General features: G+C 37.8%; 2 protein-coding genes and 1 long non-coding RNA gene across 3 annotated transcripts in view; 2 read left to right on the forward strand and 1 right to left on the reverse strand.

Moving 5' to 3' along the window:
- Positions 1-17801, forward strand: part of LOC111514813 (E3 ubiquitin-protein ligase mind bomb 1) — a 456223-nt gene that overhangs the window by 396691 nt on the left and 41731 nt on the right. The gene's annotated exons all lie outside the window — the stretch shown is intronic.
- The window catches only part of LOC141480754 (uncharacterized), a 58609-nt gene that overhangs the window by 28122 nt on the left and 12686 nt on the right, over positions 1-17801 (reverse strand). The window lies entirely within an intron of this gene.
- Positions 15800-17000, forward strand: LOC141480723 (uncharacterized). The gene is made up of 3 exons (XM_074171097.1): positions 15800-16005; positions 16065-16286; positions 16345-17000. Exons 1-3 carry the CDS (start codon positions 15835-15837, stop codon positions 16708-16710), a joined length of 759 nt encoding a protein of 252 aa, XP_074027198.1. The 5' UTR covers positions 15800-15834; the 3' UTR covers positions 16711-17000.

Here is a 17801-nt window from a genome sequence, read left to right on the forward strand (position 1 = left end):
TCCCACAAGTGCGCGGTATGGAAATACCCCTGCTTCTGAAAGTAAGTCTCATTTGTCTTCAGCCGACCTGAGACTTTGTTGTATCTTCTTGGTGGGTTTGAAAACCGTTTCAATGTTGTGTTTCCCAAAGAGTTTTCCAATTCTGTTTGCGACCCTAGGGCAGTGTTTGTCAAACTTTTCGAATTCACGGATCCCTTATGTTTTTTGAAGGTTATCTCGGCGACCCGAACGTAAAGACTACACTAGATATTTAATTAATAAAAGTAGGTAGGTGGTTGTCTGAACGGATTGCATTTTGCAATTACCGATATTATCATATTATCAGAGGATTTTTATTAATAGGTACTGACGTATTTCCTTTACTCTCAGTCATCTATGTTGTAAAACATTGAAACTTGAAACTCGCCTGTGGCCCACGGCGCCCCAGTAAAGGTTCCACGGCGCCCCAGGGAGCCGGGGCGCATATTTTGAGAAACACTGCCCTATGGATATGGTAGATACACACGTGTATCAATCTGAGCCATCTCCCCGTCCTTAAGTTTCTTGGCCTTGTTGATTTTTGGTCACTGTATCCATTCAATCTCTTGGTCACTTGAAGTTCTTTCTCGAGATGATCTGAATCACATGTTCTTTGAACCAATTCAGTTAGAATAGAGATGACCCCTCTCTTCTGACTGGAATTGTGGTTTGATAAAGCGTGCAGGTATTTATCCGTGTGCGTGAGTTTACGGTACACTTTGAGGGTTAGTCTTGCAACGCTAGTCTAGGAATGCTATCCGTTAGTCTTGCTCAGTCTCGATGGTGAACTCGATGCTGTAGTGTTGAGCATTAAAGTGGTCTAGGAAAGGTTTAGAGCGTTCCTTCCATGTTTCCAGATGATGAAGGTGTTATCCACGTAACGTAGCCACATCAGAAAGTCGGAGCACGCACTCAGTGAAGGAAACAGAAAAGCAAACAACATGACGGCAGATAGAAAAGGGTCGACAAATGTTATCAACAATTCACCCAAACCAGGTACAAGTATTAGCACACCAAACTACTTGAGTCAACATAAATACGTGTTACGCAGCCGTAACATCGGAGATAACTCATGATGGATAAATCACTGAAGAAGCTTGCCACTTGCGCCAGAGAAACGCCAGGAAGTAGTTCCAAAAATCGACGGCCTTCAACGCTAAAAATAAGGACACTGAAAACTTCGAGCGTGCAAGCCTTAACTATTTTGTCTTATGCATACTGTTCAACTCTATTCAGAAGCTAAAGCTGAATGGTTCTTCACACGAAACATTTCTGTTCAGTCATATCGATTGAAATTTTGGATAGCTGTAGTCCATGCGGACGAAGTCGCGGATAACAAATAGCTAGTCAGTTAGTATAACTCTGGCCCAGAAATTAGTTTCCGAAACAGATTCCATTGTAACGATAATCTCTAATTTGATGAATTCAACATTTGCTTCCTACCATCCTTGGGGTCTTTCCACTCGCTACCAGTACTTTCGGAAAATCCACTTTTCCTCGAAACAGAAAACAGGAAGTAATTGTCACGCCTGTCATCCGAATGAAAACGTGTCACCGGCTCTCAGACTATATACGCGCGGCGCTTTTGTTGAAGAGGAGTATTCCGCCAACGCGTTTCTCTTGACGGCGGTTTTAATTGTTTGATGAAAATTACCGGCGTACGAGTTTACACGCCATTTTTCATTTGCTAATGCCGTCCGAAACGTTTTGTGTCGGATTATTTTTCGCTGAATGACGGAGGGTAGTCGAAATTCATTTAATTCACATTCGGTGTAGGTGCGAGGACAATCGAATCAATTGCGCGAGTAACCCCTGGTTGGACAAGCTTGTTCATTGTTACGAACAATGGTTATTTTTGTATAGATACTTTACAATAGTTCTGCATGATATTCTACAATTCTTGATATTATTTTTGTCGGTGATGAAGGATGCATGGGATCTTCTCTTAGAACTCCACAGACTCTACCCAGATCACTCTGTTGAAGTGGTTCGTAGTATTGGATACTTTTCTACATCTCCACATTGCCATCATATGTTGCGTTCAGAATTACTCGAGGGTATTACTGGCTTTTGCTGATGACTCCGTGCATTTGTACTTCTTTTGGCAACCAAGTGTTGTCCATCCTTGCATTTGGCTGCATTTGGCTGCAAAACCCAAAACATGTGTTTTTTGAATGCAATGTCCGATAAGTCAACTCCTGTATTTATATCAATCTAATCCAAATTTAGTTCGCGACTACGAGTATGATTCTAGAAGCCAATAGTAGTGGTATGAGACCGATTGACGACCTCCCCCACTACTTGACCTTGACTGAACACACATGACATTGAGCTACGTGTCAGACCATATGACCTTGAGACTAGGTATGTGGCCCCGAAGTTTGACCTTGAAAGAAGTCTCATAAAATTGGTCTTATGACCTTGAATATTCGGTTGGACCTTGAGATTCAGGAAACTGGAGGTTTCTCATTGTTTTTATATTGGTCATCTTGAGCTTCATGCCTCCAGATAAAAGGATATTTCTATGGTAAAAAAGTACACCCTTACTATCGGAATGAAAATCGGGATGGAGAGTTTTGCATTAGTCCATGTCAACAGAGTTCGATGCGGGGATTACGGAGAAAATGTGCGGCTCTTTGACGAAAGAATCCCGCACCAATTGTATAACGGAAAGACGTCGACTTACTTCGATATGGAATGGTACCACTCACTGAAGGTAACCTACGTGAAAATCTTTTTCCACGATTAGTACCAGTGAAGACTCCAACAAATCTGGTCATTGAAACTATCAGAGAAAAAAAGTACTGCAGCAGCTATGTCTAACAATCTGATCTTACTCTACTTCTTTGAAGTACTTAATTGAACTCGGGAAAAATACATCCACTCGTTGTAAAGTCCTGCAAGATGATGCACGGCCTGCGACATGGAAGAGCAGGAATTGGAGAATTTTTCTTCAAGGCAGCCGAAGGGGATATCGATAACTTGGTTTAGTTTTCGACACTGTATGAAGTGATCACAACTTTGTCACAGCGTTGGAACTCGTTCAGCAAAAGGCCCACTGAAAGCAAAAAAGATCACTTTACCCCTGTGGTCACAGAAGGATAGGTAAGTGTTTAAGTTTTTCTTTAACAATTTTGAAGACAACGACACATGACCTTTGGTTTCCTCAGGTCATTCGATTGAAGTCGACCACAATCACATGGAAGTATGAAATTTATTGGCGCCAGAGGCTGATACTTTTAGAGAAAAACGCGGTTTTACCACCTTCAGCGCTCTTATGGTATAAGCGTTTGGGAATTGAGAAATTTCGAATTTTCCATTCATTCTTCACCTTCAGGCTGATAGATCTCATGAGCTTGAGGTAGTCCTTCTCAACCGTAAGAGTAAGATGATATTCGCCGTGAATGGCGAATATCATCTGGGAAGAAAATCGTCGGAAAAGAGGAGAAAAACGACCGTTTTTTTTTGTTGAAATGGTTGTTCTGATAACTGGAGTTCCTTTGGAGTCTTGACTTAACTTGCCATACTATGGCAGAAAACCTGGCCGTATGAATGCTGTTATTTTTGGCTCACTGTGTTGTCTTGAGGCACATTCGATAAAAAACACTTGTATTACTTTCATAAACAGTATATATTTCCCGAAAATAACAATCATTTGACAAGAAATACTTGCTGCATTAGGTTAGAATTGGGTTATAGCAGCGTTCACTGAAATTAATTCTTATATCCCCATTTAATCCAATATGAATTCTATTCAGAATGATCATGATCTCAACTAAACCACTGAGACCAGTCTCATATTCGAGAGAATATTATTTTAGGGAAAATTATGTAGATTTTTCGATAACCAATGTTCCTAGAAGCAAAATATTTCCATACATCTACGCAAGGTACTTTTAGCAATGGAACAACTATGCAAAACTTTGTAAAATGAATGCATAATAACAATTCGCGCACCACGTTCCTTTGCCTATTGTTATTGTTAGTAAATTCTTTGTTGTTGATATCCGTGTACATTTCGAAGCGCTGGCAATGTAATTACCATTTCCTTCCATTATTCCGGACCGCAACTTTGTTTCCCAACTTTAAACGCAGCATGGATGATTTTGCACATGGTGTTTTTGTTGCGATACTACCTCTGTAATCAAGGAATCGGATAAAGTTTTTATCAGTTACCCTCATACTGTTCACAAAAACAGCGAACTGAAATCAATTCAACCAAGCTAATTTGTATGAGCTGGATGTATTTTCCGACTACTTTAATTCACCACATAGTTCATTCATTTCTGAAAGATCTTATATATTCGAATGTTTTAGAAAATATAAAGACACGTTTGGAGATTATAACCAAAGAGAACCACTGGAAAATCCGGAAGCCAACGTGTCAAAGTATGTGGTTCACGAAATGAGCTGTGATGATTTCATTAGAAAATAAGTTGTCCAAACTAAGCAGACTATCATAGATCATAAATAAACGCTAGTCAAGAAAATATAAATAACGATTTTTCACCATAGTTAATGCTAAATTATTAATTCACAGATCTGGAGATGAAGGGTGACAATTTTTTCTATTATAAGAGAATAATGAACAATAGATCTAAAAATAAAAATAGAACTTACTATCTATCGAGGAATCTGATGATACGCGTCGATAACGAGAGTTCTTTTAACTTTGGTGGTATTTCATTCATTCATGTTAATGTTTTATATAAATCCTAGTCTAATTTCATCTGATATTATTCATACATATATTCTGTACTAGTAATACTCTTATTGATTTCTATTTTATTCATTGTAATTCCATTACTATTTAATATTTATACTTATATGTACACTGAATGAAGTTCTATATACAATGTGATAAGAAACTGAGTTTCTGTAAAATTATTTGTGAATTGGAGAAGTAAACACATTGTTTTGTGGAATGTTGATAATATGTGAATCAGAGCGAAAGGTTATCTTGTTGTACGAATGGAAAGGGTTTTGCTATTTTGAAACTTTGTAAAAGAAGCAAGCAGAATGAAGGAACCTTCGATCGCTCATATTGAGCCAGTTGTTAGTTTTCAATATTTATGAAATCCTACTGTATGTTCTGATATCATAGATTGTCCTCAAGCAACTATTTTGGAGTTTTTCAATTTGTTTGATGTCAATGGAGTTCATACAAGAAGCGTAAAGAACAACACAACAATTCATACTGGATATTACTCACCAGTCACATGGTAAACTTTCAATCCTTTCATTCAATCACTGTCTTCTTTGATAAATCAGTCTTAGATTACTGATTGTTTTTTGTGAACTGGTGCTGATATGATAAGAAAATCGTGTATTTTGGTCAATTGTCGCCGCAATTATAAAAGGATTTGAAGAAGGTAAACATACTGTTTTAATTTTGTGTGACCTCATGAAAGCTTTCGATTGTTTCTCATGACCTCCTCCTCGAAAAACTGGAATTTTATGGGATAAGAGGTCCTGCACTTTCTTTTATTCGTTCATATTTGACCGGTAGAAAACAATATGTATCTTCAAAGAGCGGCAAATCGGACATACAGGAAAATCCATATGGTATCCCACAAGGATCTGTTTTGGGACCTCTCTTATTCATCATATATATTAATGACCTTTTCTTTTACATGTACCCTCATGATTTAATACAAAAACCTCTTCGATTAATTAATTCAAATAAGTGTATTCAGCTTTTCCAAATCTTTATTTTATTTTTTTTTGAAATAAATATAGTTTGAAAAGACTAACAAACACGCTTCTATAGCATACGAAACCAAAAAGTTAAAAATAAATGTTCAAAAAATAAAAAAAACTTGCTTTCAAATAAGCTTAAAACAATAACGAACGAAAAATACTAGTACCTACTATTGTGAAAAAAGCGTGGGCGCTTTGTGCCATATTTTTTGTATATCAAGCGTCCGTCGCTTTTTTCACAATAATTTTAGTATTTTTCGTTCGTTATTGTTTTAAGCTTATTAAAAAAAATTCAACTTTTCAGTTCGATGTTCTTTAGAAGCGTGTTTTTATAGTTTTTTAAACTATATTTATTTGGGAAGTAATTTATAAGATTTGTGACGTATAGTCGTGAAAATGAAATGCAAAAATATAACATTGGAATATTAATGCCATCTGCACCTGTTGCTCTGCTTTTCAATTTTTCCATTATATTAAATTTTCTGTCCCTTCGACTTGTTCAAAATTCAAAGAGGAGAACATTGAGTCCTCCATGTTATTTTCGTAATGATCCAATGATAGTTTGATTATCTTGGTACCTATTTGGGTAAGCAAACTCGCTAATTTACTAGAGATCCTGTTTGTCTTTGATTACCGCAAAATTATTACATTGCCAAGCGGAGTACCCGAAATACGAATTTCGGAACAATTCACCCGAATCAGATTAGGGAAATGTAGTATGAAGGCCTATATCACATTCGGAATATTCCCGTAGTTTCTCTCTCTCTTCATCCCACGGGTTTGCGCTCCGCTTTCGGGAGCTGATACATATATTCGATTTATTATTATTACTTTTATGGCCGGGAGCATATCTATTCGCGCGAAATGTAATTTCTAGTCGGATGCCTGGATTAGGTTCAACCGCAATCACAATTATGTTATGTGATGAGTTTTGGAATTAGCCTCGTCAATTTCATGAATACAATTATAATATTTATTCATGAATAGGAGAAAGATCTAGAAAAATGTTGCCATCGAAAACTGAAATGATACATAACTCAACTGTAATAGGATGTGAATGAACAAAGTGTTTCATGTAATATTATTTCACTTGTGTGTTTATTAATTTTGGTTACCATAGTTTATTTCCTTGAGCCACGGAGTGATAATTAATTTTCAATTGGCTGTTCCATTGGCGTACATAATTGAGTCGGTTAAAAAGTGAGAAAAATATAGTATTTATTTCAAACATTCACTGTTCACAATAGTGTGTGCAGTGTGTCAGGTGAAATGGTCACTTTAGTTTTCATCTAATGTATATAATAATAGCAATAATAATAATAATAATGTAACGCAGGACTCGATACAATATAAGCGTAACCTCTCTATGGCCTGGATCGATTACCGTAAGGCATTTGATACAATTTCGCATGAGCTCATCTTGCATTTGCTCGGATGCCTTGCGGTACCCGACAACATAGTGAGTGAGATGCATTGAACATTTGATACCACTTTGGCGAACTCGCTTCACCATAACATCTGGTCAAGCAAGAGTTCAAACAGGGTGGGTCACTGTCAGAAGGGGTGTATTTCAGGGTAATTCCCTCAGTCCCCTTCTATTCTGCATCTCACTATTGCCATTATCCGTTGCGCTCAGAAATACTCGAGGGTATAACTGTGGCACCCCCGGAAACCGGAGGCACAAGGTCACCCATCTATTTTGTATGGATGATCTTAAACTTTATTCCTCTGAAGAGAAGGATCCCTATCAGTCCTTGAGGGTGGTGGAAGAGTACACGCATGCTATCAGTATGAAATTCGGGATAGACAAATGTGCAATGGTTCATCTCAAAAGAGGACGATGCGGGGACTACGGAAAGGATGTGCAGCTCGTAGATGGAAGCATCCTACACCATCTGGATGCGGGAGAGACGTATACTTACCTCGGGGTGGAACAACGCCACTCACAAGAGGTAACTGCAGTGAAAAACTCTCTCCGCGACAAGTATCAGCACAAACTTCGACAGATCTGGTCATAGAAACTGTCGGGGAAGAACAAAGTTGCTGCAACAAATATGCTTGCCGTTCCAATCTTACTCTACTCGTTTGGAGTAGTGAAATAGAGTAGTGAAGTGGACTCGAGAGGAGCTGTATCAACTCGACGTAAAGACCCGAAAAATGATGCATCTCTATAGGAGTTTGCATCCCAAATCGTCCGTCCTACAGTTCTACTTCCCCTGACACCAGGGAGGCCATGGACTTTTTAGTTTGGAGTGTCTACATGACAGAATGGTACTGGATACAGCCTGTAAAGTAGTCAGGAGTTCGGATCCCCTTCTCTGCATGGTCCGTAACCAGGAGAGAGCAGAAATTGGAGCATTTCTTCTCAGGGCAGCTGCCCGAGCAGCTGATGAACTCGGTATAGTTTTCGACTCTGAACGAGGTGACTACAACTCTGTCACCAAGTTGGAACCCGTTCAGCAGAAAGTTCGGATAAAAGCAGCAGAGATCACTTTACTTCTGCGGAGACAAGGATAAGCCAATGCATGGGGTCTTCTTCTATAACATTGGAGACCTCGGCTCATCAAAGCGCCTGACGTTCGCTTTTCTCAGGACGAGTGGGCTGAAGTCGGAAACTGAGGGGTTCATCATGGCTTGCCAGGACCGTGTCTTCAACACCTCAGTCTATCGCAGTCGCTTGATGGGTATAGAGGTTCCTGATACAAGGTGCAGAGCCTGCCGCGAGGCGCCCGAGACCCTAATGCACTTGCTATCAGCATGTCCAGCATATGCGGTCTCGGCCTATATCCATCGACATAACGCGGCCCTAAAAGTGCTATATTACCATCTACGGCACTCTTACGGTATTGACGAGACACCGGTGTTGCCCTACGCTCTGTGGGATATTGAATCCATTGTGTGGAACGAGAAATGCAAGTTATCATTTCAAACTCTAACCCAGAGAACAATTCAATTTTTCGGTCCAAAATTTCACAATGCAGTATCGCTACATTAAAAAAAATGACAAACTAACGATTTTCAAAACTGAAATAAAGAACTATGTCCTGAAAAACAAGGAAACATTTTATGAAATACAACGATAATAAATACACCCACCACTGCTGCTATCTCTGCCCTCTACCAATCGTCAAATATAATTCAGAATTTTGGTTGAAATTAATGTGCACACATGAAATACACATGTGTTTGAACTCATGCCCTACACTACATTTCAGTTATCTTCCTTATTTTTTGTTGTAAATTTTTGCACGCCACAATTTTCAACATAGTTTATGTACAGTACTAATAGTTTTAAGAGAAACCCTGAATACAACACACACAGGCAATTAGGCCTAGGTATGTTGTTAGGTTAGGTTGGGTCCAAACTGAATGGGTTTATTCGACTGAAACCCGCAAAGGTTTATTGTGGATCACACCTATTCACACTCGACCAAATAAACCTAGTTTCCTAACCAGGTAGATTAGGTTTGTATAGTGAGTGGTCTTTCAGGTCAGATGGTAAGAGTACGGCTCTACTGTTTCATCATTTTCCAAACAAAGGCGACTCACAGTGTCTTCCGAGAGTCCGAGTGTCTACCTATGATGATTGAAATGACAGTGACCTGTAAGGAGGCCTGTTAGACATCGTAGTTAATCCCTACTGTAGTCCAATAACTGTTTTGTATCAAGCTGGAAGATTTCGCCAGAAGTCCATAAATCTTCTTGCCATCTAGGAGTTCAATTTTTGTTTGGCAAAGCCTAAAGCGATGCCAATGACAAGTTCTGGTCCGATGAAGCTGCTTGCAGCACCCACCTTTGCAAGGGAGTCAGCAGCCTCATTGCCTTCCAAGCCAGTGTGGCCAGGAATCCAGACCAGAGACAATCTGGTAAGTCTTCCTACCAAGGAGAGTCGTTTTTGACAATTTGCTATCAATTTAGACGTTGCTTGGTAGGAGCTTCCAACGCCGCTTGACATTGACTTGTGTATGAGGTTGGATTCGTCCAATCATTCCGCACACAATTCAATAGCGTAAATTTCCACTTGAAATACAGTCGCATAGGTTCCTAGACAGGTTGATATCTCTGTCCTGGGTCTGCGACTGAAAACACCTGCACCGGAATCGTAAGGTGTTTTTGATCCATCTGTGAACCAATAACTATCTGCTCTTGATATTTCCGTCTCCTGGAGGACACAGTCCTCTCTACTTGGGAACAATACTTTATAAGGCAGTTCGTAGTTGACAATTGTAGGCATAAAGTCAGAGGTCATTCCCAGAATTCTGTGACTTCTAGTGTCAACCAACAGTCTGTTGCACTCTGCATCAAATTGATTTTTGCAATTGGCAATGTGCACAAGTCTATATGCAGTCCATCTAGCCTCTCTATACAAAAACATGTGGAGAGAAAGTAACTAGAAGGATCTTAATGGCCACTGACGGTGGTACTGATGGCATCACTGATGGTCAGACTAGCACGTCTCTGTCAGTCAGAGAGCTTTGCCTGGGCCCTTTTCTGTAAAACCTTTGGCCACCAGACAATTGCACCATAAGTGATCATTGGTCTAACAATCATCACATAGATCCAATGGATCTGTTTGGGATCTAAACCTCAAGTTTTATCACAAATCCTTCGACATGTCTATAGGGACAGTCTGGCTTAGTGTAAAACTTTTTCCAAGTGAGCGTTCCACGTGTTGTGTGTTGTACTCAGGAAGCAAATTTAACTCCATTTTGTAAAAAAAATTGTAAAAAATATATTGTTTCATTGTAAAAAAAATATAATATTGTATTTTATTGTATTCCATGGAGAAAAGCTGATATCATTAAGTGGCTCCGAAAAAAGGTCATACCATTTGCTGAAAGTTTGTTCAAATAAAAATTGATTCACATAATATGTAGTCGACAAGTGAGGGGTTTCGTTGCTAGGAAATAAACCACTTTTGAAACGAAAGATTCGAAAATACTCTTTAAGGAGCCCTCAAAAAATGTCGATTCCGAAAAATGGCGAAAATGTATTGAACATGTTATAAAAGAAGAAGACTAATCTTATACCTAGTATCTTTTCAAATGAGCATATATATTTATCTTCATGTAAATATTTTGAATCAAAATGTTGTTACAATATTAATTGTATATAAAGAAACATAATTGTCAGTCTTAACAAGTACGCACGCCAATGCAGCTAGAAAACGACCCGAAACGCTCATGAAATGTTTTATTTTCGACCCATTTGGCATACAAAACAATTGGGTAGACCTTTTAAAATATAAATTCCATTTGTGGCATTTGTGACAAAATCACAAAATATCCTTTGAGCACTCATAATGAGTATTTATTACTCTCTACTATTAGCAAACATAGTATAAACTTTTTCATTATCGCCATTTTTAATTTGTCACCCACACTACTTTTCTAGGAAGCCGTGGTTTGTCATTTTTATAGTAGTCGTAGTAGACTATAAAGTAGCGATGGTTCTCTCAACGGCCCATTACCTACGTAATGCCCTTTCCGAAAAAGACATTTCTCGTAGTGGCAGACATGTAGGGTCCGCGTTCGCGAATTGAAATATCACCACTCCGAGTCATAAAACACCGGATGATTAAAAACACGAAATATACAAGGCACTTATTCGGAATTAACGGCTATAAAATACAGTTATCGCCGTGGCCCGCTACGAAACACCATAGAAATTATAAATTATGCCCCGACCCCTGCGCTTCTTTATTAGTTACCAGTTCGGGAGGAGAGATTACACAGACATTAATTTCAAATTTCCGATATTAGATCGGAGGGGAGGTACGCTGCCGTGGTATTAGCGGCGGTCCTTGCATATGTTTTTTTATTTCGATTGTTTATTTTGCATATTCGGGAAAGCGGGCCGTGGCATTTTCGTTGGCCAATTTCAAAAACGAATTGATGATTCAGGTTTTTGTGATGAATAAATTAGCAAGGGTTACATGTTCAGCTCTGTATTTTTACTCAATGAAGCCGGTGGGGGTTGTCATATTGTGGGATGAAAGCACTTGTTTTCTATACATTTTTCGAATTCCGAATTTTTTCCAATCAAGTCTCACTTTAAATCAAATTTGACACAATCCTAATATGTCAATGGATGTTAAAACAACGCACTCAATTTTTTGCCTGACATTGAGTCGTAATTTAATGGATGACTTGAATTTTGCCTGCTTCGTATGCTATATTATGTAGCAATATTGTGAATGACATACGGTTTAAATCCATAACAAGTTGAAGTATAAACTGAACAGGAAAAAGTTTTTTTGTAAAATTCGGTGTTCATAAAAGAGTATTTTTTATCTGGTGAATATAACTAGTTCGGAATAGCTAAAAAGAGCAAATATATTGAGCAATAAATAGTGAAACGAAATGACAACATAAAAATAAACAAAAAATTAGAAATTGAACAATTGAAAATAAAATGAAATGAAAAGTTAAAAATATTTTAAACCAAGTAACTTCACGACGTTTCGATTATTAGTATCCGCAATCGACCTCAGGTGATGACTGGGTTATTTCTTCGAGAGATGACTATTTATAGGTAATTTGAATGCTTTTATCTATCCCCCTCTTTCCTCTATCTGCTTCAACGGTTTAGGGTATTGAACGTTTTTTCGCTTTATATATATATATATATATATATATATATATATATATATATATATATATATATATATATATATATATATATATATATATATATATAGGTACAGTGTGTGTGACCCAAAATGTTTATTAAAGTTTCAGGGCATACTACGATATTTTTTCTTAGTCGAAAATCGGGATTTTTCATTAGCGCCACTACGCCACTGGATTCAGAGTGCCTCTAAATAGGTGTGACCGAAATTTCATGAAAAAATATTCATTAATAACAAAGTTATGACGACTCAAACATTCGAAAACTCACACAGCTAACAGTCACAATATATCATTTTTTTATGATTTCAACAATAAAGTGCCGCCAGATGAAAAAAAAAATAAATAGCGTAAATATTTTTAATGAATATAACGGAATTACATTCACACAATTCAACTAACAAAGAAGCAAAAAATTTTAATAATCGTAACTAATAACTAATTATTGAAATGTTTCAATTCAGTGTTTCTAACTCATATTCTAGTAGCCTCTACTAGTCCACCACGTATTTCGATACATGTGTCGTAGCGCTTACGAATGTTTCTGTTTACGTTCTTTAGTTCTTGAGGGCTAATATCTGCACATACCTGTCGATTTCTTGCACAAAGTTCATTTCTATCTCTTGAGCGGTTTTTGTAAACCTTTTGTGTGAGAAGTCCCCAGAAAAATAAGTTCAAAACTGTAAGGTCTGGAGATCTGGGTGGCCACTCAATAAACGGACTACCACGGCCTATCCATCGTTTTGGAAAATGTTCGTTAAGCCATTGCCTCATAGCTCTGGCATAATGAACTGAACACCCATCTAACTGGACAATTAAATTTGATCGTTCATTGATTGGCAGCTCGTGAATAGCATTCCAAAACTCTGTGTGTAAAAATTCTAGAAACCTCTGCGCATTAATGTTTTCCCCAAAAAAGAAAGGACCAATAATTCGTTCGTTCAATATCCCACACCAGACGTTGATTTTTTGGGAATACTGGCTCTTACAGTTTATTACCCAGTTAGGATTATCCGCTGCCCAATAGCGACAATTCTGTGATGACACTACTCCATTTGTAGTGAAAGTGGTTTCGTCGGTACATAAAATATTTTTTAGGAAATTTCTATTGTTTAAATATTCCCCTTGGGTCCATAAACAATATTCCCGGCGTCTTGCTTCGTCGCCTTCTTGAAGTGTGTGTAAAAATGTTGGCTTGAAAGGTTTAATATTCTTCGCCTTGAGACATCTCCGAATAGTTTCCCGTAGAATATTCAAATCTAAAGTGGCATTCCTTATACTGGTATTAGGATTATTTCCGAAGTAATCTAAAATGATTTAATCATTCCTGTCATTCCTTTTTCGTCTTTGTGCACGATTACTGCACCAGTTTCATTGAATATTTTATTTATTTTGGAGCCGATGGATACCATCATTTACCTCTGTGGTATCAAGAAAGGCAAATATGTAAATACCCCTGTGGTGGAAAGAGTTTCATTAAGTGCTCCAAATGTAATGTGCACCTTTGTTTAAACAAAGGTAGAAATTGCTTTTATAAGTTTCACACAGAATGATTTCAGTTAGATTTCATGAGTTTAGTTTAAAAACTACATTTTTTACTTAATAAATAGTTTTTGCAAATGTAGTCTTTATTACATACTGTGCCAATTTTGGCACAAAAAAATTGGGGTGTTTTTGGGAGGAAATATTTGAAAAACAATTTTTTTTAGAATTTTTTATGATTTTCTGGGCCTTTGATTAGGCTACTGTATTTTTTTTATTAAAAACAAAAAAATCATGCGTTAAGGGGCTAATAGACCGCAGACTCACTTGGAACCCACATATTATATCAGTTGAAACAAAGATCGAGGGCCGGATAGCCAGTCTATACCCTCTGATCAACAGAAGATCCAAAATGAATCTCAAGAATAAAATTACCATCTACAACACGATGTTCAAGCCTGTCATCATGTATGCTTCAGGCGTCTGGGGACAAGCGGCTCCGTCTAATATCTCCATTCTGGAGAGATTGCAAAATAAATCAATAAGGATGACTGTAAATGTTCCTTGGTTCGTGTGGAATGAGGCCATCCGCTGAGATTTGCAGCTACCTTCCATTCGGCAGTCCGTTCAGTCGAGGAATCAGCGAGTTTTTGACCGCGCAGAAACTCATGATAACCCGTTAGTTAGGGAAGCTATAGATTATGCTGTAGACGACCCCTCCCGATATAGAAGGCCCTGACACTCTGTCGAATGAGGCTTCTATGTCCTCCGTTGAAAGATGAACAATCTTTTTCATCCGTCTCACCTCAGCCAGGTGGGGGTGCACCGGGAAGGGAGGCACTGATGTTCTGAGAACATTCAAGTCGCCATCTTACCATCAGTCATGACCCATATTTTTGTATAAAAATATATAGTAGTAGAAAGTATAGAGAACAAAGCCAAAACATTTTTTTTCTCATAATGTGACACTATTCGATTCTTGCACCATACTTCAAAATAAACAAAACATCTTTTCTTTGTCGCCACTTACGTACTTTGAGTTTTTGAAGAACCGTAATCGAATTTAAAACAACGTGAAATAAAGAACAGGATAAAACGAGTTGATAGAAAAAACAGAACGTGTTATAGCTGGCTGATATGCCATCTCTCGAGTCTCGGGCAATAAACACCATCTCTTGATACTTGCTGACTGTAACAAGAATTCTGAAATGTACTAACGTAGCTTAATATTCAGTGAACGTGCGAATGAGTTGAATTGGATATTTCGTTCACGTTGTGGCTAGCGGCATTGCAATTTGTAGACACGTCAATCAACATGACGTTCATAAACTGCAACTTCAGCGGCGTGCAGTTCCTGCCTATCGGGAATCAGCTGTGATCAAAATAACAAACACATTTTGAAACAGAGCACGTTTTTGATGCCAAAAGGCAGCTACTAGAATCGTTTATATTTCGGAATTTAAAGTTTCTTGCGTGCAATAGCATTCACTAGGATGGCCTCACTCTATTGGAAAATACACAATCTATAAACGTTTGTTTGAAGGTGGTTGGTTGACAATGGTTCGTGGTGTATCTCATCAGTTCGGACTTCCATTGTCTAATATAATATACATTGATTTGGAAACAATAAAAAACAATTAAATAGATTAACCGAAAATATAGTTATTTATGTATCAAGGGAATTAGGAGGGCCTTAATTACCGATGGCAAAGTTTGCGTCCCGAGGGCCTCTGGCCCAAGGGACAGCAATTGCCTGAGGTTATTAAGGCTCATTAATTCCCGTGGTACATAGATAATTTTATTTCTGACCGATTTCAATGAAATTTTGTTCATTTTTGAAACGGAAATATGTACCAATTCATTACCTTCCCGGTATATTTGAATCAGGTACCGTTGATTATAGTAGAGTTTTCTTATTGCTAGGTTGTTGCTATGTTACTTGTTTATAAACAGAACTTTGTTATCAAGCTGTGTTTGCGGTGAAAACTTTTCTACCCCAAATATAATGGAGGATATTTTGAAAAAAGCTGAACAAGCAAGAGAATCATTAATTCCATCGAAAAGTGAAGCCGTATACCAAAAAGAATACAAGATATATCTGGACTGGCTGACACGGAAAAATGTTATGCCAAAAGATGTCACTGAAACTGTATTTCTGGCATATTTTCAGGAACTGGTAAGGAATTTTCTATGTTTTTCGGTAGATTTGGTAGTAATTGTGTTTATTCGTTTCAGTCAGAAACGTATAGTCCGAATTCTTTATGGACTAAATGGTCAATGCTAAAATCGATGGTGACTATACATGAGAAACGAGATATCACCAAGTTCAATGAACTACAGGCTTTTTTGAAACGGAAGAGTAAGAGTTATAAGCCGAAAAAGTCTGCTGTTTTATCTCCTAAAGATGTTATCAGATTCCTAAAGGACGCTCCTAATGATATTCATTTATTGCATAAGGTAATTTTTTACTTATTTTCCTTTTTGTGTGTATTTATTTCCTTTTTTTTTGTTATAGGTTGTTTTGATTATGGGTTATTTTGGAGGATGCAGAAGTCAGGAACTTTTGAATATGAAGATATCGGACATAGAGGACCGGGATTCCGTTATGGTAGTGAACGTACCGGAAAGTAAAACTGGTGTATCGAAGAAATTTACAGTTGTGGATGAAAGAGAGTTCTCCGCTTTGCCTTTATTAAGACTTTATATGTCTTTGCGTCCTAAAGGTATTGAACGATTTTTTTTGAGCTTCCGACAAAATAAATGTACATCTCAGCCAATTGGAAAAAACATGTTTGGGAAAATCCCCAGCAAAATCGCAATGTATTTAGGATTGCCAAACTCATCTTCCTATGCCTTCGTCGCACTTCTGCTACTGCTCTAGCCAATGCAGGAGCAACTATGACTAACTTAAAAAGACACGGAGGTTGGAAAAGTTCCACGGTGGCGGAGGGGTATTTGGAGGATAGCATCGAATTGAGAAATAAAACGGCGCGTATGTTGTCTACTTTGTCATCAGAAGAGGCAGGTACCTCGACTGTAGTGAACAGAAGCTCCAGCCATACAAAAGAAGAAATTGTTTCCAGTGGCGGAATTAATTTTCAGGGAACATTTCAAAATTGTACATTTATTATTTGTAATGACGTGAATAAATAAAATATGGTTCAGTTTTAATTTCTATTTATTTTTACTTGTGAAAGGTAGAGGGAATTATAAAATCTATAATGTCCCAAGGAAGTTATGACCCTCTTTATTGATAGCGTAACTATGACGATATAAGCTTATAATATCCCGGTCAGAAATAAACAATTTTATTGAACCAAAAACTGAAATTACAAAAAATAACATACACGCTACAACCAAAAAAATAAAATAAAAAATAATTCAAATACTAACAAAAAATGGAAAATAAAAATTGGAAATTAAAAGATTCCAAACCAAGTTACGTCACGACGTTTCGATTGTTAGTAAACACAATCGTCTTCGGGTGATAACTGAACTCATTCCTCCAAGATCTGACTATTTATATGTCATTCGAGTGCTTTCACCTATCCCCTCTTGCCTCTTCCGCTTCATTGGTTTTAGCAGGAGATGACCGTTTGGCGGGAGTTGGTCGTTTTTCGCTTGATTAGAGGTTTCCATATGTTACGCTAGCTTGGCTAAATGCGTTGTTGGACAACATATATGCGGCTTCTTTGAATTTTCTCCTAAACCCGTGTTCCTCTTTGTGGGTGATTTCAGCTTGAGCCCACTTGATATTATGTTGATAAGTCCAAATATGCTCTGCTGTTCCGGATTTGGTGATTTCTCCTCGCTGTGTGTGTTTCTTTTGCTCAGCAATGCGAACTTTCAACGGCCTCTTAGTTTCACCGATGTATGATTCTCCGCACTCGCAGGGTATCCTGTAAATGCAATTCTTGGAATCGCAGTCCGCGTTTGGTGGCCTGGTTTTCGTGAGGCTATTACGGATAGTGT

This window comes from Leptinotarsa decemlineata, unplaced genomic scaffold, assembly GCF_025532065.1.
Source record: "Leptinotarsa decemlineata unplaced genomic scaffold, Ldec_3_MD MMD2_tig00000008_RagTag_RagTag, whole genome shotgun sequence".
NCBI lineage: Eukaryota > Metazoa > Arthropoda > Insecta > Coleoptera > Chrysomelidae > Leptinotarsa > Leptinotarsa decemlineata.

What these genes read in the sequence shown, in the direction of transcription:
- LOC141480723 (XM_074171097.1), top strand. Translation starts at nt 15,835, where the DNA reads ATGGAGGATATTTTGAAAAAAGCTGAACAAGCAAGAGAATCATTAATT. An exon ending in TGGCATATTTTCAGGAACTG is followed by an intron (nt 16,006 to 16,064) that starts GTAAGGAATTTT and finishes TATTCGTTTCAG; the next exon opens with TCAGAAACGTATAGTCCGAA. An exon ending in ATATTCATTTATTGCATAAG is followed by an intron (nt 16,287 to 16,344) that starts GTAATTTTTTAC and finishes TTTTTGTTATAG; the next exon opens with GTTGTTTTGATTATGGGTTA.